The 22,558-nt window shown below is 47.7% G+C and overlaps 1 protein-coding gene across 3 annotated transcripts in view; it reads left to right on the forward strand.

Moving 5' to 3' along the window:
• GPM6B (glycoprotein M6B) overlaps positions 1-22,558 on the forward strand; it is a 155,098-nt gene that overhangs the window by 125,204 nt on the left and 7,336 nt on the right. For all 3 annotated transcript variants that reach the window (XM_060137221.1, XM_060137219.1, XM_060137220.1), the window contains exons 2-4: positions 17,421-17,607; positions 19,175-19,331; positions 21,780-21,951. In XM_060137221.1, the coding sequence (XP_059993204.1) occupies positions 17,421-17,607; positions 19,175-19,331; positions 21,780-21,951 (516 nt within the window). The remainder of the gene's footprint in view (positions 1-17,420; positions 17,608-19,174; positions 19,332-21,779; positions 21,952-22,558) is intronic.

Genomic DNA, 22,558 nt, shown 5'->3' on the forward strand with positions numbered 1-22,558 from the left:
TGACTGTAGATAATTCCAGAAGTCCAAAGAGACCACCCTGTCACATATGGGCTAGAATGGAGAGTGTGGGGGGAGCACGGGGAATGTTGGTGTTTAGCTGAGAGTTTAGCAGGAAGCCCACGTGTTGGGATTTCGATGGCCAAGCATGGATTCCCGAGCCGCCGTGAGGGGCAAGCAAGCATTTCCTGCCTGTCCACTGCTGTGAATCAAGTCACCCTGTTGGGCTCCATGTATCTGCCCAGGTGTGACCTGAGAAGGCGGGCCCCCAGAGATCCCCAGCCTTTCTCTCTCTGGCCCCTGAGCCTGGGACTTCTCTGTTGTGGATCCACTTTATAGAGTGACACCTGGGATATGTGAGTCCTGGGAAATGCTGTTGGATTTGTTATTCTTTCATGTCACTCTGCCCTAACCTAAGGTTGTAAGGCCACTACATTTGAGGCCTTTTCTGCAAATACTTGAAATGTATTTCATGGTGGGGAACGCTTAATCCCTTCATGTGCGTCTTTGGGCTCTGTTGCTGGTTGCATGAGGACTGTACCCAGTGGTCTGATGGTGTCGTGTGGGCTCTCGGGCGGGGTGGCTTTTCCCCAGAGTCTGGTTGGAGAAGCTCTCTTGGTTTGCACAGCTCTGGCGGGGGTAGGCACCCAGTCTGTCTGATGGCTTCCAGTGATTCAAGGTGTTTCAGGTTAAATGGAGGGGAACAATGGACACAGTGCAAGCATATTCTAGCTCAGGTTAATGCTATCGATATAATGTTTCTGAGTTTTTTAAGAGTTCTTTGCATTTTGTTTTCTGCTGTGGATTAATTATTTCATTTTCAAATTACCTGCAGTTTTCACCAAAAACATGTGCCCCTATAGAGCAGGTAACTGTTTTGTATCTTATTTACCAAAGGCTATTATGTCAGCCGTATACATATAATTTTTCATTTACAAATGTTCAACTTTTTATCAGCTGTGCTGTTGGTATGTGATTAGCACTCGATTATGTAGCAGTGGCTGCGACTGTGTCTGTGATACATAGAACTCCCTTTGCCTTTTGGTCTTGTGTCTGTTCCTCAGCTCAGAGTAGGCAGACAGAGAAAGCAGAGATGAAAAGCAGATGGATCAGTATTGAGTATAAGTCTGGAGCTTTCTCTCAGGTGCAGCGTCTGGTTTTAGGGACACTGACTTGGATTATTCAAAGCAGCGATTCGCAGTCTTTTAGAAATAGTGACATCTGATCCTTGTTTCCTTTATGATGCCCCTTGTGTTGTATGTTTTCATTTTGGGTTAATTAAAATTAATTTTGTCTTGAACTCTTTCGCCACCCTTAGAGCTAACTGGAGACATTGGGAAGCAGCTGAAGTCTGCTGCTAGAGGCTAGAGTCTTCCCGCCTCCCCCAGGCTGTGTCCTCCCCCAGGCTGTGTCCCTGTTCACTCACACCCATGTGTTTCCATATCTGTCAAAAGCTTACATAAAATGGCTTGTGTACTAGGAAACAGCTCTGGGTGTCTGAGTCATTTAAGTGGGACGAGGCTTCCTCTGAAGAGCATCACGCTTGCGTTTTATCTGGGAACTTCCGTGGACAGTGCTTTCACCCTGAGGAATAACTCTAGTGGTGAAATGTCAGGCCAGTAGGAGAGGCAATGGGATGAAGACGAGCCTTTCCGTGGTCTTAAGACAACCTGGTTTACGTTCATGTGCTCTTTCCCAGTGGTGACACGTGGAGATTACGGCGATTCCTGTGAGGACTTGGCTTAGACCAGGCTGGTGATGCCACCCACCGTGGTTTTGTGAATAAAGTTTTATTAGAACCAGCTACGCCCATTCATTTACAGATTGTCTGTGGCTGCTTTCGTGCGAGAACAGCAGAATTCAGTGGTTGCAGCCATATGCTCTGCAAAGCCAAAGATAGTTACTGTCTGGCCCTTTCCATTAAAAAAAAAAAGCCAACCCCTGACTTAGAGTAATTGCATCCTTAGCACACGTTGCACATCCAGTCTACTTATGGTAGGCAAGACCTAAAAATTTTGCTAGTCACTCAGTTTCCTAAAATCTTCTCCCTCCGAGATCCCTCACCTTCTTCTCTTCAGGCTCCAGATGATCCTTGCTCCCTGGGGTACTTGTTGTTCACAGGCTTTAGACTAAAGCTCAGCCCTTCTTCAGAGGGTCTCTTGGCTCTTTCTGGAAGCTCAGCCCCTCCTTCAGGTCCCTCTTTGAGTGTTCCCTTAATATACCTGTTAAATGGATGCCGTGGAGCTGTTTTCATCTATTATACCATTCATTGTACTTTAGCAAGTTTTATTTTCTGTGATATGTAAAAGATCATTTATATCTTGTTAAGGGCAATATTGGGGGTCATTTCTTTTTTTTTTTTTCTTTTTTTTTTTTTTTTTTGCGGTACGCGGGCCTCTCACTGTTGTGGCCTCTCCCGTTGCGGAGCACAGGCTCCGGACGCGCAGGCTCAGCGGCCATGGCTCACGGGCCCAGCCGCTCCGCGGCACGTGGGATCTTCCCGGACCGGGGCACGAACCCGTGTCCCCCGCATCGGCAGGCGGACTCTCGACCACTGCGCCACCTGGGAAGCCCAGAAGTCAGTCTTTTGAAACCTTATCGGGGAAGCTAGTCAGCAAGTTCAGCCCACACTCAGGGGGAGGGAATTACACAAGGGTATGAATATCAGGGGGTGAGGATCATCGGGGGTGTCTTAGAAGGCCGCCTGCCGCAAGCTGCATAAACATTTCAAAATGGAAATGCGTCGTGTGCCTCCTTAGAGCACTGTCTTCTCTCCTTAATGACAGTAGCCCCCTCACTTTCCTGTCACCAAGTGGGGGGAGCCCACAGGTTCTGTAGCCACAGGATGCGCCCCCCCAGCCCCGCCCAGCCAGGTTGATGTGGCTCCTGCCTTTTGCTGCCAACTCTTAGTTTCCAAAGGGGACTCGTAACCTTTTAACATGACTAGCATCTTTTGTAAAAATCAAACTTAAGAAGCAGATCTTAAAAAGAAAAGGTGAAAAGAAAAAGAAGCAAGTCTTTTTTTTTTTTTAAACTTTTTTGAGGTGTAATTGGTATGTGTAAGCTGCGTATACTTAAAGTGGCCTGTTTGATAAGTTTTGACATATGTATGTGCCCATGAAACCAGCACCACAAGCAGGGTGATGACATGTCCGTCAATCCCAAAGCTTCCCTGGGTCCCTTTATAAGCCCTCGCTCTCCAAGCAACCACTGATTTGCCTTCTGGCTCTCTGGGTTAGTTGACATTTTCTGGAATGGCCCTTAGGAAGATTCGTTCACATATATTCTCTCATCTTTTCTTGCCAAGCCATTCCCATAAAATGTTGTGTGACACTGACTGCTTCACAGCTCCAAGCTTCGTCTGCTTTTCCCCCTTCCTGCCTCCACTGAAAACGCCCTGCCCCCCTTGAATACAACTCAGAAAGACCCATTCTGCTACCACCTACAGTGGAAGAGTTTAGTTTGCACCCACTCCAGTCCAGCCTACACACTAGTGCCGGATTAGTCTCTTAAAAGCACACCTCAGATCACATCACTGGCTTGCTCACAAACCTTCCCTCTCTCCCCACTGCCTGCAAAATGAAGCCCATGAGGCTTCAGGTTGCCTCAGAGGCCTCCCCACAGGAGGGGCCCACCAGCCTCTCCAGCTTCTCTCCTGATGCTGTCCCGGTCCCCTTGATAAACTTGGCCACGCCCTCAGCTCTCCCCACGTGCCGCTCACCACATCGGTCCCGTTCTCCTTCGCTCATGCTTGTCAGTGTGTCCTAACCATGAGATCCTTCTGTTCTTTAAGGCCTGTCTACACCACTGCCACCCACACACCGTTTCCTAAGCTCCCCCACGCTAAGCCCAGGAGATCTGTCCCTGCCTCACTCCCTGTGTCCCTAAGTCAACTCTCTCTTCATTCTACTGTAGTGATCTCTGATGCGTTTGTGTCCCTCACCCCACTCCAAAGTGTCAAGGCCGGGAGGGCAAACCAAACCCCTGCAGCCCCCAGCACAGTGCCTTGCACGTAGCAGCAGTTCAATCGACACTCAACTGAATCCAGTGGAATCCAGCAGCGCATAGACACTCGCCCAGATGGTCAAGGAGGTTGAGTGCTGCGAAAGCTTAATACTGCAGAGAGGGCTCAGATTTCCTGAACACCCTACAGATCTTTGTGCTCTTAAAATCTCTGCCGTTCGGATTTAGAGCTAGCTTCCCCTACTCACTATCCGTTTCCCTGGTTCTTTGCTCCCCACTTAACTAGGCTAATAGCACACACACGGTCTTTAGGAAAACTAAAGTCAGTTCCCACAAAAGGCGAAGGAAGAGACTAACAAGTGTCTTTTTCTTGTCTTTGTTTATTCTCACCATGTGAACATAACTTTCCTTTTATATAATTGCTTATTTTCTACTGCCCAAGCCATATTGCAAACGTGAGAGGCTCATCTATTTTAAGATTTTCACAACGTACCACAAAAGTGCAAATTTCTGATTTCATAGATTTTAGGACAGACTTTTGGAAGGATCTCCTGAAAAGCAATTCTCTTTATATCATTAAAAATAGTTTCAGCTTTCTTGGCATTATATAGTTAGACGTTTATGTCAGCGACTCTAGGAAGGTCAAGGGAGAACTGAGAAGCAACCTATCTATCATTTAAGTGATTCCTCAGTTAGGTCTTTAACAGGAAGCCCCCCTGTCCACTGACTTCATGATACCTTCTTTTTTTTTTTAAGTCTTTATTAAATTTGTTACAATATTACATCTGTTTTATGTTTCGGTTTTTCGGCCACGAGGCACGTGGGATCTTAGCTCCCCGACCAGGGATCGAATCCGCACCCCCTGCATTGGAAGGTGAAGTCTTAACCACTGGACCACCAGGGAAGTCCCCATGATACCTTCTTAATGGTGTACGCCAGTGGTTTACAGACTTTGGGTTGTTAACTCCCTTTACCCTCTTAAAAATAATTGAAGACCCCAAAAAGCTTTTGCTCCTGTGGGTTCTAGCTCTAAATATTTTTTGTATTAGAAATTAGAACTGAGAAATTTATTATTACTTAAGTAATAACGTTTTCATCATAGAAGTTTTAAAAGTTGTATAATTTATTTTTTATATCTTATCTATTATTTGATCTCAGAAATAGACTATATGTTATCCTTTAAAAAATAATGAACTTATTTGTTTAAAATGACAATAATAAACCCATTACATGTTAACATAAATAATGTTTGGGAAAGATAAGTCTTTTCGCAAACAAAGTAAAACTTGAGTGAGAAGAGTAGCACTCTTTTACATTTTTGCGAATCTCCTTAATATCTGGCTTAATATTAGACAGCTGGATCCTTACACGTGCCTCTACATTCATTCAGAGGCATGCCAGAGCACAAAGAAAAGTTCATATGCGGTTGAGTTACGAGCTGAACTAGCTCCTTGTTTTTTGGTGGACCGCCATTTTTTCTGTAAAGAACGACTAACAAGCTATAGTTACTAAGACTTCCCTGGTGGCATAGTGGTTAACGGCCTTTTCATATATTTGTGGAGCTCTTCCTTGATAATACACCCAAATCCAACAAATGATGGTTTCTTAGAGATTATTAGTAATGTGGAATCGGAAACTATATTAGTGAACTTCTTCTACTCTGTTCCATTAAAATCTGTTGCTCTGCCTTGCACTTTGATTGGATCTGTATTCGAGAACGATTTTGTAACATCCCACATTGGTCCTTTGGAAAATACTGGTTCTCTGGGTGGTGCAGATCTTCCAAGTATTGACACATTGTTCATTATACCATATCCCAAAAGTCAAATTCATTAATAGCACCAGCGATTTCATCAAGAAGTCTTTTAAGTACTGGGAAGCTGGGACTTTTCAGTGTCACAGGTGCAAGTTTTCCAAAACTGATTGACAACGGATACTATCACTTGTTTTCTTTGAAGTAACAAGCTCATTTACATCATTTTTGAGAAAATTTCTGCCAGATACCCAAGTCTGTGTGTGTGTGTGTGTGTGTGTGTGTGTGTGTGCACGCGTGCGCGCACGTGCAGTGTTTCAGGTACAGCATTATAATTCAACATCTGTATACACTGCAGAGTGATCACCACCACAAATCTAGTTATGGTCCATTGCCAGACAGTTGACCCCCTTCACCCATTTCACCCAACCCCCAACCCCCTTCCTCTCTGGTAACTACTAATCTGTTCTCTGTGTCTATGAGTTGTTTTCTGTTTTTTTTAGATTCCACATGTGAGTGAAATCATATGGTATTTGTCTTTCTCTGCCTGACTCACCTCATTTACCCTAATGCCCTCAAGGTCCATCCATGTTGTTGCAAGTGGCAAGATTTCGTTCGTTCTTATGGCTGCATAGTATTCCATTTTGTGTGTGTGTGTGTGTATGTATGTATGTATATACACATAAGATATATATTATCTTTAAAAAATTTTTTATTGTAGTTGATTTACAATGCTGTATTAGTTTCAGGTGTGAAGCGAGGTGATTCAGTTATACATGTATTCATTCTTTTTCAGATTCTTTTCCCATATAGGTCATTACAGAATATTGAGTAGAGTTCCCTGTACTATACAGTAGGTCCTTATTAGTTATCTATTTTATTTTATTTTATTTATTTATTTTTGGCTGCATTGGGTCTTTGTTGCTGCGCGCAGGCTTTCTCTAGTTGCGGCGAGCGGGGGCTACTCTTTGTTGCGGTGCGCGGGCTTCTCATTGCGGTGGCTTCTCTTGTTGCGGAGCATGGGCTCTAGGCACGCAGGCTTCAGTAGTTGTGGCACACGGACTCAGTAGTTGTGGCTCACGGGCTCTAGAGCAGAGGCTCAGTAGTTGTGGCGCATGGGCTTAGTTGCTCGGCCGCATGTGGGATTGTCCCGTACCAGGGCTCGAGCCCATGTCCCCTGCATTGGCAGGTGGATTCTTAACCACTGTGTTGCCAGGGAAGCCCCAGTTATCTATTTTATATATAGTAGTGTGTATATGTTAATCCTGAGCTCCTACTTATCCCTCCCCTCCACGTTTCCCCTTTGGTAACCATAATTTTGGTTTTGAAATCTGTGAGTCTGTTTCTGTTTTGTAAATAAGCTCATTTGTATCATTTTTTAAGATTCTACATAGAAGTGATGTCATATGATATTTGTCTTTCTCTGTCTGACTTATTTTACTTGGTATGATCATCTCTAGATCAGTCCATGTTGCTGCAAGTGGCGTTATTTCATTCTTTTTTTTTGCGGCTGAGTAATATTCCATTGTATATATGTACCACACCTCCTTTTTGTATTTGTCTGTTGATGGACATTTCGGTGGCTTCCATGTCTTGGGTGACGTAAATAGTGCTTCAGTGAACGTTGGGGTGCATGTATATTTTCAAATTACAGTTTTCTCCAGATATATGCCTAGGAGTGGGATTGCTGCATCATATGGTAGTTCTTGTATCATCTTTATCCATTCATCCATCAGTGGGCACTTAGGTTGTTTCCATGTCTTGGCTATTACAAATAATGCTGCAGTGAACACAGAGGTGCATATATCTTTTCAAATTAGTGTGGAGATTCTTGAAAAAATTAAGAGTAGAATTACCAGTATGACCAAAGCTATTTTACTCCTGGGTGTTTATACGGAGAACATGAAAACTGTTTTCCATAGTGGCTGCACCAGTTTACATTCCCACCAACGGTACACAAGGGTTCCCTTTTCTCCACATCTTTAATGCCAACACTTGTTATTTGTTGTCTTTTGGATAATAGCCATTCTGGCAGGTGCAAGGTGATATCTCATTGTGGCTTTGATTTACATTTCCCTGATGATTAGTGATGTTGAGCATCTTTTCATATGCCTGTTGGCTGTGTGTCTGTCTTCTTCCCAAGTATTTTAAAAAATACTTTATTTGTTTTATTTGGTTGCACCGGCTCTTAGTTGTGGCAGGCGGGCTCCTTAGCTATGACATGCAAACTCTTAGTTGCGGCATGCAGGTGGGATCTAGTTCCTTGATCAGGGATCGAACCTCAGCCCCCTGCATTGGGACCTCGGAGTCTTAACCACTGCACCACCTGGGACTTCCCAAGTCTTAGTAACTACAGCTTGTTAGTCGTTCTTTAAAGAAGAAATGGCGGTCCACCGAAAAACAAGGTGCTAGTTCAGCTCGTAACTCAGTCGCACGTGAACTTTTTCATTGTGCTCTGGTATGCAGCAGTCCTGTATGTGTCCTTCTCTTCTCATTGCACAGAACCTTCAAAACGGGGGTTTAGATTTATTAAAGTTGATGATTTTTTACTGCATCAAGGACATTTCTAAGTGAAACTGTTCCTTTTGGTTTTTTTCCTATGAGTGTGTGGTGGTGAGCAATGCACTGCTGATTAATACTTTGGTGCCACTGCCTGATTCGCGCTAAGCCATCCGCAGTTTTACTGTGCAAACGTCAACACAGTGAAAAAAGTCAATATCTTCTAGTGCAATTATAAAGACAGTTTTGGCCTCCCACACCTCCTGAATGAGTCTCAGGGTCTCCCAGGGCTGCACAGACCCCTCTTGGAGGGCCCCTCTTTTCTGCCCTTGTGCTTCAGCGACCAGCCGATGGACCTCCAGAATAGGGTCCCCTGGGAGCAGGTGAGAAATGCAGAGGCACAGTCTTCTGTATTTTAACGGGATCCCCAGGGAATTTATATGCACATGAAAGTTGGAGAACGAGTGCTCTTGAAGGGGGAGCTGCAGACTTTTCCTGTAAAAGGCCAAATGGTAAATATCTGGCAACTACTCAGCTGTGCCTTTGCAGGTTGAAAATAGCCACACACGGTACATAAAGGAATGAGTTCGGCTGTGTTCCAGTAAAACTTTATTTATGGACACAGAAATTTGAATTCCATATACTTGTGTCACGAAGTAGTAGTATTCTTTGAGTTTTGGTTTTTTAAAAAATCATTTCGAAATATAAAAAAGCGCTCTGTGTTCGCAGGCCATATGGAGAGCTGAGTCTGGCCCATGGGCCACAGTTGGCTGACGCCTGCAGTAGAACACTTGTTCTCCAGCTTGAAATCACCTGGGGAGCTTTTTTTTTTTTTTTTTTTTTTAAGGAAAACCACTAGTTCTTGAGCCCTGCCCCGAGAAATTCTGATTCATTAGTCTGGAGTGAAGTGCGGACGTCAGGGCTTTCCAGTGAGTGCACTCCAGATAATGCTGTTGGGCAGCAAAAGTTTGAGAACTTCTGCTCTGTAATATTTTGTAAGCAAAGTGAGGTTTATTTTAAGCTCTTTTATTTTTTTTTAATTGTAGAATTTGGCAGTCACACTGGTGTCTCAGACCGAAATTGTACATGATAACCTGAGAGCGAGGTTTCTCATCGTTCTTTGTTGTTTGTTGTGTTCGGGGCGGGGACCGTCCTGTACACTGCGGGATGTTTAGCAGCATCCCTGGCTTCTACCCACTACCTGCCAGTAGCGTCCGCCCCGTTGCGATGACTTGAAATGTCTCCACACGTCCCCTGGAGGGCAAAATCGTCCCCACTTGGAAACCAGTGATGTGAACATTGCAGAGCATGTGTGTTTGTGCTGTCTCAAGAATCCTCTGCCTCCGTGCTGTTGACATTGGGGTTGTATAGCTGTTGAGGGGCTGTCCTGTGCCCTGTAGGATGCTGAGCGGCACCCCTGGACTCCACCCACTAGAGCCGGTAGCGCCCCCTCCGCCAGTCGTGAGGACCCAAAATATCTCCAGACGTTGCTCGATGTCCCCTGGGGGGGCACCATCGCCCCCTATTGAGAACCGCTGCTTGAGCCAACTCTGAGTCAGGGGGGTCTGGGTCCCCTGACATCCGCTTTTATGTCTCTTAAGTAAGGATTCTCTCTGCCTCCGTTTTCCTGCTGGTTGTTTGAAAGTTGCAAACCTTGGTTACTTCTCCTTTTCTTTTTGAATTTGGTGGACCGTTAGGAATCAGTAAAGCAGCAAGGAAGGCCACGTGTAGAGGTGTGTGTGTGTGTGTGTGTGTGTGTGTGTGTGTGTGTGAGTGAGTGAGTGAGTGAGTGAGTGAGTGAGTGAGAGAGAGAGAGAGAGAGAGAGAGAGAGAGAGAGAGAAATTCATTCCCTGGGTAAGAATCTGAGCCCTTGTTGCTGCCGGTCTTCCTCCTGAGCCAGCATTAAAGCTGCAGCCAGGATCACAGACAACTTGGGGCAAATCACTGGGCCGTTACGAACTCACAGCCATGGCAACAGCCATCCGCAAGCCCGAGGACAAAACATGTTTTATTCTGTTGTTCTGCACAGAAGGTTCTAGTGATGCCAGAGACAAAATGGCCATTGAGAGGAAGAGGCATTGAGGCCTATTTTTTGTCCCTACTGTGTGGTTTATATTTAAACTATCTTAGGCTAACGCACACTGGAGTTTTAGTGCAAATCAAAACGGAAAATTCTCTTTAGCCTCAGAGACCGGCCAAATGAAGGCCGAAGACTTTATTAACCTAACAGAGTTGCTGGGGGGTGGGGGGCGGGGCGGGAGGCGGTGTTGGTGAGAGGTACTGAGAATATTAGTAAATACTATGTGCTAGAAGGCCTAGCAGTGTTTTTCCCCCCCCCCCCCAAGTAGTTCGCACTCATCCAAAAAATGCTTTCCTTGCCTTTTCTGGTTTATGTTCACCAACGTTGTCATTGCTGGTTTGAAGCTCGGGAAAGCTCAGCCTGTGGATTTATAGGAATATCCAAGAAAAGCATCGATCTTCCGTAGCTGGCATCAACATTTCACAGCGTGGCGCTCTGCTGATACTCGGCACCATACCAGTCACCCTGGCCTGTGACTTCTCATGCTGGGGACAGCCCGAAGCAGAGATCCAGGACCTTTGTCTGCATGGGGGTGGGGTGTGATGGGTCTGTGTTCTCAGACCTTCTGCGGTAAGGCACTAAAGCATCTTTGATGTGAAAAATCGGAGGTTAACCGTGCCTGCTTGGCTCAGAAAAAACACTGTAGTTGCACTCTTTTCAAGATGGCTGAACAGCTTGTAACATTGTGTTTTTCTTCATTGCGGCCCCTGGAACTTGCCATTTGATTTGCAAGTGTCTGGAGTTACGGCCAAGCCCAGCAGGCCACCTCTTCGGGAGAAAACACCAAACACAGTTGACACAAAAGCAGGCACTTCAAAGGGACTCAGGATGCTGCACCTGGGACTGGTGGCTGGCCTGGGCTTCTCAAACTTTCAGGCACACAACTGAGGGCTTGTTCAGATGCACATTCTGATTTGGTTGGTCTGGGGTGGGGTCCAAGATTCCGCATTTCCCCCAAGCTCCCTGCTGAACCTCACGCAGCTCGTCCAAGGACCACACTTGGCAAAGCAAAGGCTTTCAAGTACTTTCAGCTGCTAAATGGTCCCCTCATGTCTTTCCTTGACCTCTGAAAGCGTTCACTGCGGTCCAGAAGCTGACAGCATCCTGCGTCAGCTCTTCTGAGCTACAGACCCACATATCCGATCGCCTACCTGAAGCGCCCCCCTTAAGATGGCATCCGGTCACCTCAAACTCAGCATGTCTAAAACTGAACTCAACGTCTTTGTCCTCAAAGCCTAGCCGTCCTGGGTCAAGCCCAGCTCAGGGAACAGCACAACATCCATCGGGTTCCACGTGCAGAAATGGAGGAGTGATCCTTGGTTCTCACCAGCCATCCCCAACCCCTTTGAGTCCACACCAAGTTGTGCCCACTTGACATCTCAAACCTCTCTCAGACCCATCCCTTTCTTCCACTTCCGCTGCTTTTGCCCTGGTCCAAGCGCCTGCCCTCTTTTGCCTGAAGCATTGAAGCAAGCTCCTCCCCTTATCCACGGCTGCTTTGTTCCCGTCACATCCGCCAGGAGGAGCTTCTACAACCCCGGTCTGTTCCCTGGGGTTAAAAATGTTCAGTGGCTTCCCATGATGCTGCGGATAAAGTCCAGAATCCTTCAGGAGGCCTGGAAAGCCCTCAGTGCTTCTAGCTCCAATAAACCCTCTCCTGCCTTCCTTGCCCCACCCTCACCGTGTACTCTCTGTGTTCTGGCATCTTTTATGCCCGGGAAAGCGCCCTGCTCTTTTCCACCGTAGAGCTTTTGTTCGCACTGTTCCTCTTTCCCAGCACACCCTCCGTAACCCAGCCCTCTCTCCTTTTACCTAATCAGCTCCAATCCATCCTTCAGATCTAAGCTGCGGAGGCTGTTCCTGGTCACTGTCCAGAAGCCTCGGTAAATCCTCATGGTTTCCTCTCCTAGCACTTCTGAGCCCAAAACCATGTGGATAGTGTCTGTTTCCCCCATAGGCTATAAACTCCATTAGCATGTAGACCACGCCTATCGTAGCTCGCCATCGAGTCCCCAGCGTCCAGCCCAGTACCCGGGACCTCGAGACACCTCGGTGAGCATTGAATGTTCACTAATGGAATGAATGGGTGAATGGACAGCTGCTCCCTTCCTCCCAGCACTCTCATCCTCACCCGTATCTGTTACTCTGCTTAACTGACAGCTTCCATTCAAGCGGGCCTTTAAGAGACCCCAGTACCCAAGATAATGATAACAGCAAGATTTTGGGGCAGAGCTTCTCCTGTTCAAATGAGAGCTGGGCTGCACCTTCAGGGGACCCCGTGCCGACTGCTTCTTCGAAGTGCGTTACAGGTGACGTCATGTTGATTCGTCCGTTCTGTTGAGAATTTAATAATTGACTCATTAGCTACGGGTGCTTCTTCACACCCTGATGTCTAATACCTTGAAGACCATTGTTTCATAGGTTTTGTTCAGTTCGGTTGTGGTTTCAGGCAGGAGGATAAATTAGGTCCCTGATACTCCATCTTGGCCAGAAGCCAGGAATCGTTTCATGGCATTAGGTGTCTACTGTCGCACAGTTTGGCTGGTAAAGATATCAGGCGGGGCTGCCACAGTGTAGAGCTGGCATGATTCTTTAGGACAGTGGTTCTCAGATTGGAGCCTACGTGAGAATCACCGAAAGCACAGATGACCGGCTCTACCCCCACCCCCCCACCCCCTGATTTTCTGATTGAGTTGTTCTAGGGTGGGACCCGAGAATCTGCATTTTTACCACGTTCATAGGCGACTCTGATGCTCCTGGTCCTGGGACCACACTCTGAATGTCAGTGCTTCCAGATAGGGGTCCGCAAACTTCTTCTGTAAACAGTAAATGTTTCAGGCTTTGTAAGCCACGTGCCCTCTGTCACAGCTGCCCAACTCTGCCATCGTAGAGGAGAAATAGCCACAGGCGATTTGTAAATGAAGGGGGTGTGAGCTGTGTTCCAATAAAACTTTATTTACAAAAATACAGGCTGTAGTTCGCCGACCCCTGGTTTAGGGGAACTTGGAGTGTTGACTCTGCTATTGGTAGTACAGCAGGTAATTTCTATTCCCTCTCAGAGTAAAGGGGAAATCAGTAATTCTAGCACATGCCAGTCCCTTGATATAGTATGATGGTTGCTGTACTCAGGATGATATGGTAGGCAAGGCAATGTCTGCCCTTCTGGGTTGTATTTTCTGTCTAACCCTGTGAAATGAAACAATACTACTGTGGCCATATAAAGTAGGAAGAACCCCTCCTGCCTCCTCCCACATAGGTACACCCAGGACTGGCTCCATAGTTCGTAGGCCCAGTGCAAAAATGAAAATGCGGATACCCTTGTTGAGAAATTATTAAGCGTGTCCAGACGGCAGTATCTGAGTATTATACTAGGCACAGGCCCCATGGGCCTGTGCAGGTGGCACTCCTGTGAGGCCAGCCTGAACACACCGTCAGCCTCCACCGCCACCTCTGCCGCACACATACCTGCACGTTTTTCGGGTCAGAAATGCTGTTAATGTGAGGATCCTAACAGTATCGATAGCATATTTTAGAAACATATTTAGGTTTTTCTTGCTAACTTTTTGCAGCACCTTTGGTTCCTCTGGGTTAAGTGTATGGCATACGACCAAATCGCCCAGTGTTCAGTTATGTTACATGCTGTGGGGAGAGATGGCTTCTAGATTGACATAGAAGGTACAGTGGGGAGTGATCCATTTACAGATACTTGAATATCCACCACACATGCAATTTTAGCCATGTGGGTAACTGGTCAACCATGCTAGAATAAGCTCTGCCTCCAGCTGTATTATTTCCTATACATTTTTCCCAGGTTATTTCCTATAAATTTCACCCAGCTTCTGCTCACGGTGGCCAGCAGGGTCCGTAAGAGTTTTATCTGTGCATGTGGAACGACGATGACCAATATGGTGACTTCTGTTCTACAGGAGCCAGAGTTGTATGTTCACAAATAAAATCATCCGCTGAAAACTTAAGAGCATGGGCTTCTGCTAAGAGAGTATGATTCACTGAAGTGGTCCCCCAAATTCTCGAGTCCTTGGTTTCCCCTGCTGTTCTAAAACTAGACCCACAGCATGGGGTATACGGAGTCCACGAGAGAGAGACACTGGAGGGAAACTTTAGCCTTGATCTAGTGGTGAATTTGGGACTGAACCGCATCATTCTTCTAACCCCACTTGTCTTTCTGAGCCAGGGAACAGCTGTGATATTTCCTTTGAAAGAAGCAGAATGCTCTAAGCCTTTGGATGAAAGACTGTTTTGAAGTGGCAGCTGGGGATTTGGAAGGATGAGTTCTATTGTTAAAGGGCAAGTGCGTTACGCTGCTGTAACACCTAGCCCTAACTCCAGATGGTGAGACAGGATGTGGGCTTATTAAAATAATATACAACAGAAATCTTCAGATTTCTTCAAATTTTATCAGATTATATACCAGTGTCCCCATGTCAGCTGTTTACGTATTCTGCATCCTAGGTTTTTCTGTAGGAAGCCTTTCCGGACCCCTCTCCAATTTGAATTCTATTTCCTCCTGTCCTTCCGTCTCTCTCTTTTCACTCCCCGCCCCCCACCATCCACTGGCTCTCCAGCAGCCTCTATCTTGGCGCTCATCACGCTGTGCTATAGAAATTCTGTTACTCGTCTGCCTGCAGCATTAAACTGATCTCCTTGAAGGCAGAGGAGGCGTTTTATTTTATGTTTGTATTCCCAGTGCCAAGCACAGTGCTTAGCACCCTGTGGATCTTCACAAAGTCCTGAGTGAGTGAAATCCAAAGTAAAACTCAGAACCTAGCTCATGTCACAGAAAAGTGAATTTGTGGCAAGTCGAAATTGATCTTCCACAGCTGTGTTCTGTAGTGATGGAATGTCCTGTATCTGTTCGGTCCAACATGGTCGCCACCAGCCCAGGTGGCTGCTGAGCATGTGAAACATGGCTTATGCAATGGAGGAACTGAAGTTTTGATTTTATTTTGAATAATTTAAATAGCCACATGTGCCTAGTGGCCACCATATTGGACAGCACACTCTCAAGGCCATACTTCTCTATCCAATAAGGACCAGATATAACTTTTTTGTTTTTTGCAGTACGCAGGCCTCTCACTGTTGTGGCCTCTCCCGTTGCGGAGCACAGGCTCCAGACACACAGGCTCAGCGGCCACGGCTCATGGGCCCAGCCGCTCCGTGGCATGTGGGATCTTCCCGGACCGGGGCACGAACCCGCGTCCCCTGCATTGGCAGGCGGACTCTCAACCACTGCGCCACCAGGGAAGCCCCCCAGATATAACTTTGTTAGCTAGGGAAGCAGGCGTTCATCTTGTTCCTAACTTCATCGTGGAGGCTGAGAATGGGGGAGGTGGGGAATGATACAATACAAGAGAAAAGAGGTCTGTTTTCCCTCTTATATAATGGAATACATCGAGGCCAGCGATTTTAGTTCCTCTCGATTTGGGAGCCTGGAGAGCATTTGGACTTTTAGTTGCATTCCTCTCGCTTCACCTCAGCCCCTAGAAGGTCATAGGACAAAATAAGATTGACCTCCGTCATCCTCGTTCGCAAATCTCAAGTATCCAAAGCTCTTTAAGGTACTGACTTGCTAGTGAACTTGAACTGTATTGTGTGCTGGGTCCCATCTTAGGCAGTTTCATCAGTCCATTTCAGGGAGGTTGGTCTTCATGAAAACAGCTGGTCATCTTTTGAAATGAAAGGCAGCACACTTTCTTATGAGGGCCCGACCTTTTTATTTTCCAATGAACTGAAGAGAGACTGGGTAGTGAGTGTATAGTCACCGCTTGGGGTGGGTTTTAGCAAATGCTAGTTTTAGAATGGGGTGCTCATCAAAATGGAAAAGCTTAGCTCCCGTGTTTCTCGCTGTGGTAGTCATTCCCTGTGTACTGTAAAGGCCGTTGGGGTGAAAGAAATTTAGCCGCCTTAATGTGCTTGCCCTGAAGTCATGAACTGCTCTCGATTACTGTTTAACATCGTAATGCGTTCAGAGTTCCAGTTCCCCAACAAGCCATTTACTTAAGGGTCTGGATAATGTAAACAGGGATGGGAGGTCACGAGAGGTACCGACATTATCCCCGAGGCCAGCACTGCTCTACTGAAACGTAACTGTCTCCGAACTGAAAATGTCACCTGACTGCCCCCGGGGAGGTCTTTATGGACATCTCAAGTCAAAGTTGATTTTAAAAATGAATGAAACTCTTATTCCTCTCGAGAATGGAGCGTGAACTGTGGCTCTCTCCTTCATTTCACTTCATGGATGCTCATTTTGTCTCCCCGCCGCCCCCCCCCCCCCCGTGTTCCTTTTCCCTCTTCAGGTACTTAAATGTCGTCACCCACCAGTTCGCGGTTCTTTCTTACGCTGAACGTTTCTGTTGGAGGGCGGCAGGTGGAAGCCGAGGAGGGGTGGGGGAGGACTGTGATTAAACTGCTTGTGCTGCCTGGCCCGGGGCAACATTTTTATTTAAAAGTTGAGCTAATTTCTGATATTGACATGAAACTTGAGTGGACCCACTTGAGCGGATCTGGGTGACTTGGTGCTTTTAGGGACCAACATGCCCACCACCTTTCCAAAATGATTCCCTTGATATTTTTCTGACCACAGCAATAGTGTCATTACTGTATTTGACTCTTCTGGTTGCCCAGGAGGTCAAAGGCTCGGGGAAAGCCATTGGCTGCTGCAAAAGAGAGAAATAGGTACCCGAAACCCCAGAAGGCTGAGGTTGGGGGCAACCTGACGGTCGCTTTTCTTCATAGAACCGCAGCCTCACTGCAGTTCTTTTGACATTGCGAGTGGGATGACTGCTGCTCCTTGAGCAGGGGGGCCCCTAACCTGACCCCAGACAAAAACTTGTAGAATTGTGCCTCACTCCATAACTATTCGTCAGTTGGCTGCTGTGCCACTCACCCCGAGCAAATTAAGCTACACATGTCCTCTTGGAGCCCCCGAGTCCTCACCCACAGAATGTGAGATGTCGGCAGCTCCCCCTCTGGTCCTTGGGACGTTGAGCTGTTGTCCATAAAGCATGCGCGGGAAGATGGATAAGTCGAGCCTTCTCTGTTAATGGGTGGTCTTCACGAAGTCAGGAGTTCTGCCCTTAACAGCGGCATTTTCTCTCCTGTGGGTCCAGGCTGCTTCGAATGCTGCATCAAGTGTCTGGGAGGAGTCCCCTACGCCTCCCTCGTGGCCACCATCCTCTGCTTCTCCGGGGTCGCCTTGTTCTGCGGCTGTGGGCACGTGGCTCTCGCGGGCACCGTGGCGATCCTTGAGCAACACTTCTCCACCAACACCAGTGACCATGCCCTGCTGAGCGAGGTGTAAGTACCTGCTTCCTTTGAAGACGTATTTAAAGTGCCACCACCCCAGGAGGGTTTCAGGAAGACTGCAGTGTGCCCACCTGGGAGAAAACGGATGCTTTTCATTCACGCTCCCTGGAGGCAGATGGGAAAAGGTCCGGGAGAGAAGGAAAAAGAAAGGGCCAAGAGTGCAGTGGGTGTTCGGGACCTGGGGTGGGATCTCATTACCGTGGTTCCCAAGTAACAGTCGCCCTCCAGTGTTGTCACAGAAAACGGCCAGCCCTGGAATAACGGGAACCCTGGGGAGGACTTAGCCCAACTCTAAGTCTACAGGAACAGGACTTGGACATTCATTCAAGCAGAAGAAAACTCCCCGGGTATCCTCCAGTTCAGAAGAGGGGGCGTTGTTTGTAGGGGTTCAGCCTCAGCCTTCCCTTTCTGGACTCATTCTCAGTGGAGTCACAACTCCCATGCATGGATTCTCTAACCGTGCATGCGTGACAGCAATGAATTTTTTCCTTCGTATATTTTCCCCTTGCCCTTCGGTGTTTTCTTTTTCCTTCCTTGACTACCAGGGTTTGACAGTCTTTAGATATCTTGTGACTGGAAGAAACTTTTCTACCAGACTTTTGAAAAAGGCACGAGTGAATTTTTATGGAACAATAACGGGATCCTCTGGGAAGAGTCCTTAGGGAACTTTATTCTTTTATCTGTTCAGGAAATGATTCCAAAGAAATGAGCAGCAGTGGGGGAGGCTATAAGGAGGATTGAGCAGGACAGTGGACTCGCTGAGTGCCAAATGTGTACAAAAAAGACCAAGAGATATTCACCGTGACTGAGCCTGGGAAAGGTGTGTTAGTTTAATTAGCTGGTGATCTCGATGAGTGGCTCTCAAACTTCCAGCAATCTTTAAAAAAAAATCCCCATGTCCGTGTTTCACCCCAGACTAATTAAGTCATGATCTCTGGGGAGAGGACGCAGGTACCTGTTGTCTCTAAAGCTCACCAGGTAGTTCCAGTGGGCAGCCAAAGGTTGTCAGCTGCATCGCTGTTGGCTTTCATAGGACAAAATTAGATGTGAATTAACTTTTTGTATCTACTTGATATAGTATCACTTATGACATGAGAATGTCTGTGCAGAAAGCGTTTGCCCACGTTACTCCTTAAAGCAGCCCTCAGTGCTTGCTTAGGGGGTTTATCAGAATAACGTTAGGCACTAGGCCTGGTTGGGAGGCATTTTGATATGGTGGAAGGAACACGTCGTCCACTGAACCAGCGTTGAAATCCTGGCTGTGTGTGTTTCCTTGGATGAGTAACTTTAACTCGTCAACGTCTGCATTTATAAGTAATCTCATAAGTATTGAAAGATTCCAACTGGGCCCCTGTGCAAAGGAAACTTCTCCCTTGTCTGGGAAGGTTGCTCACCTTGGAAGAAAGGCTCAGGTTGCGGTGGGCTGGGCAGGGATGCCCACCTGCAACGCCCCATGAGCCCACCGAAGCCATCAGCGGGGCAAGTGATGTCACCCTCATGGCCCCCCTCCAGAGGCCAAAAACGTCTGTTAACCACTTGGACCTTCTTCTTTTCCTAGAATACAACTGATGCAGTATGTCATCTATGGAATTGCATCCTTTTTCTTCTTGTACGGCATCATTCTGTTGGCAGAAGGCTTCTACACCACGAGCGCAGTGAAAGAGCTGCACGGGGAGTTTAAAACAACCGCCTGTGGCCGGTGCATCAGTGGGATGGTGAGTACGAATCTCTGATGACTGATACCCAGCCAGAGCCACACCTCCACGTGTTTCTTTGTATTTGGTAAAAGCTAACAGAGTACGTGCAGAGTCCATGACAGGAGGAGTGTCCGTTCCAACTTAGAGTGAGGAATATGAAAAAACCCTCAACATATTATTGAGGAGAAATTAAAATCTATGGCTGGTAGGATGAAATCAAGCATTGCTCTTATCAACGTCCAGATAACAAGGGTGTTGAAGATTTTTCAAAGATAAAGTCCCCACTATGAAAGGAGATAGTTTTCCTATCGTCTCACTGCTCTCCTTCATTTATCTTCGAATATGGATTGTGGCCACGAAGACTCACCCATACTATGATGAATGGTCCCAGTCCCTCTGGCAGTGCTGACCAAGCATGCTTCCTACTAAGCACCTCGCTGGGGACTGTCCTCCAGAAGTTTAGAGCCTAAAGAGGGGGGTTAAGCCGGCTCCAGAGCCGGTCCGCCACCTGTTTTCATCCACCTATGAGCTGGGGAAAAAAACCAAGGAATAGTATCTTAGGACACACGAAATTCTATGCCATTCTAGGTTTGATGTCCATAATAGACTTTTTGGCACCCCGCCACACCCCTTCGTTGACACGGCGTCTGCGGCCGCAGTCATGCTGTAACGGCAGCGCTGAGGAGTGTCTGTGACCGCACGTGGCCTGCGGAGCCTGACCCGTCCCCTCTCGGGCCTTTTGCAGGCACTGTTTGTTTGCTGACCTCTGGTCTAGAGGAGGACAGAGCCTAAAAGGGGCTCGTTAAGAGGCAGGGTTAGAAAGTGCCGTTTCACAGAAGGAAAGTCCAGGGTGGAGGGAGAGGTGGGAAAGGGGCGTTCGTGGAGTTTGATTTGGGGCGCGTTGAAGTGCAGCTCGTAATAGCCTGGGCCGAGCAGCTGGCTGGCATTTGAGCAAGTGGTCGGATGTGACGAAAACACGTGGGGAGTTGAGAGAGACGTGCTCCCACAGAGGCAGAACGCCCAGGCTGGCTAAGGAAGGCAGGAAGGAAGGAAGATACGCACCCTCGCTGCGGGGCCGCGCCTCCCAGGGGGCACCGACTGAGCTCTCTGCTGTCACAAGGTAAGGACGCAGAGCCTGTCTTAAAAGACACGGAGTGCCCAGTGTTCCTAAAAATCCTCCTTAAGGGAGGCACAGAGAGTGTAGGTACTTCTTTGGGCCCAGACGGGAGCCCAGGTAGGAAGGGGCTGGGAGAGTGTGCGCTCGTTCCCGCGAGCAGCAGTAGAGCTGTGGGCCCAGGGCCGGGGGGGTGGCCAGGGAGGGCGGCAGCGGCACCCGGCGTGGAGGGCGAGGACCCAGCCTGAGCAGAGCAGCCCGGAGCAGAGGCGCTGCGGCCTGGCTGGCAGGGGAGGCTGGAGCCCAGAGGAGGGAAGGGATGCTGCTGCGGAGAGCAGACCGCGGCCAGATCAGGAAAGGCGTGGGCTGCCGGGCTGGGAATGACATCGAAAGACAGGTAGGCTGTGACGGGACCATGCACAGAGGCAGCAAGTGGAGGAAGGTGAGCAAGAGGGCATCGATCGTGAGACTCCGGGCTCGTGGGGAGTGAGAGCACAGAAGGGGGCACAGAGGCGAAGCGGGCTCCGGGTCTGCCGTACGGGAGTTGAGCGCGCGAGGAGGGGGCGAGCTGAGGACGCTGCCCGGCGTTGGGGTGCCCGGGTGGGTGCGCGTTCTGAAAATATCAGACGCACAGCGTTTTTGAAACAGCCTTTTCAAAGCTCTCTGAAAAGCGGTAGTCCAAGCAGGTCAGGAAGAAAGGAAAGCCGTACGATCCTGTGCCTGGTGAAATCGCCCGTGGCAGCATGTGGGCCAGCACGATGAAGCCTCTTCCCGCGGCCATCGCTGCTGTGGATCTTAAAGCTGAAAAACACAACAGAACAAAACCAGAGGGAAATGAGCATTTTATTAGGTCCACTGTGCACGAAGCTTGTGATCACGGCTATTGTAAACGTAGTGAAGGTGCAAGCATCTAGTGCTTTTTAGTAATTTCACAAGATCATGAAACTAGCCAAGTTCCTTTGGGGAAAGGGCTTCCTGTAGCAATGGCTGTTCTACGGCCCATCCATTATGTAAAAGAAAGGGAATTTAGGAAACTGGTACGGAGTTACAATTCAGTGGCCTGTGAAAGCCTCCAGCCAGTGGTGTTTAGGAGGAGTGCCTGGAGGAGGCCCTGTCACCAACTAGCTCTGTGACCTTGCACAAGGGAGATCCTCTCGTGGCCACTCACGTCCTTGCTAAAAGAGGGACCCGCAGAGTTCCAAGACTTCCCTTGTCACTGCCGTGGTCCAGGCGGTGCTCTGACCGCGTCCCACAGGTTCGGTAGCGGCCAGGAAATGCGTCATCACTCCTCCCGGGGGATGTGCTTTGCCCTGGTCGGTGACGATTCTTTCTCCTCCTCCTTTCCGGCCTAGTTCGTCTTCCTCACCTATGTGCTGGGAGTGGCCTGGCTGGGTGTGTTTGGCTTCTCTGCAGTGCCCGTGTTTATGTTCTACAACATATGGTCAACCTGTGAAGTCATCAAGTCCCCCCAGACCAACGGGACAGCCGGGGTGGAGCAGATCTGTGTGGACATCCGGCAATACGGTACTTCCTTTTCGTCTCCTCGATTCGTTGGTATCCTCTTGTGCATGTGTCTGGGCCTTAGTTATTTACATGGGCGTCTAAGCATCCAGATGGGTTTCATCCCTTCTATTGGAAGAGGTTATTATACTCTTTCCCTCAATGTGCTCCACTCTTTCCCTCAATGTGCTCCACTCTTTCCCTCAATGTGCTCCATTTTCTGGATGGAAACATCAGTTAGGCTCTAAAGGGTCATTCAAAATTGTTATATTTGCTAGTTCAGGGTACAGTAAAAGAAACTTTTTATAATGCAGTTCAATCAAAAAAGACGTGTGGATATCCACTCTAAAAAGAGTATATATTTTTCCTTCAACTTCTTTTCGGTTTTGTACCATCCAATTTTCCATCCAGAACATTGCATGCATTGTATAATCCAGTTACTCTGCACCTTCACCTCTTTAAATCAGGTCTTTTTTAAATGACCATATTGCTTTAACATTGAAAAGCAAAACATAAAATCCAGGTGTATTTTGAAGTCATCAGAAGGTACTCTATCAAAGCCAGCTGTTGGAAAAAACCTGTTCACACATATTTTCTAATGAGTGGGATCCTTACCCTCGGCAGCTAAGCA

Source organism: Lagenorhynchus albirostris, chromosome X (genome assembly GCF_949774975.1).
Source record: "Lagenorhynchus albirostris chromosome X, mLagAlb1.1, whole genome shotgun sequence".
NCBI lineage: Eukaryota > Metazoa > Chordata > Mammalia > Artiodactyla > Delphinidae > Lagenorhynchus > Lagenorhynchus albirostris.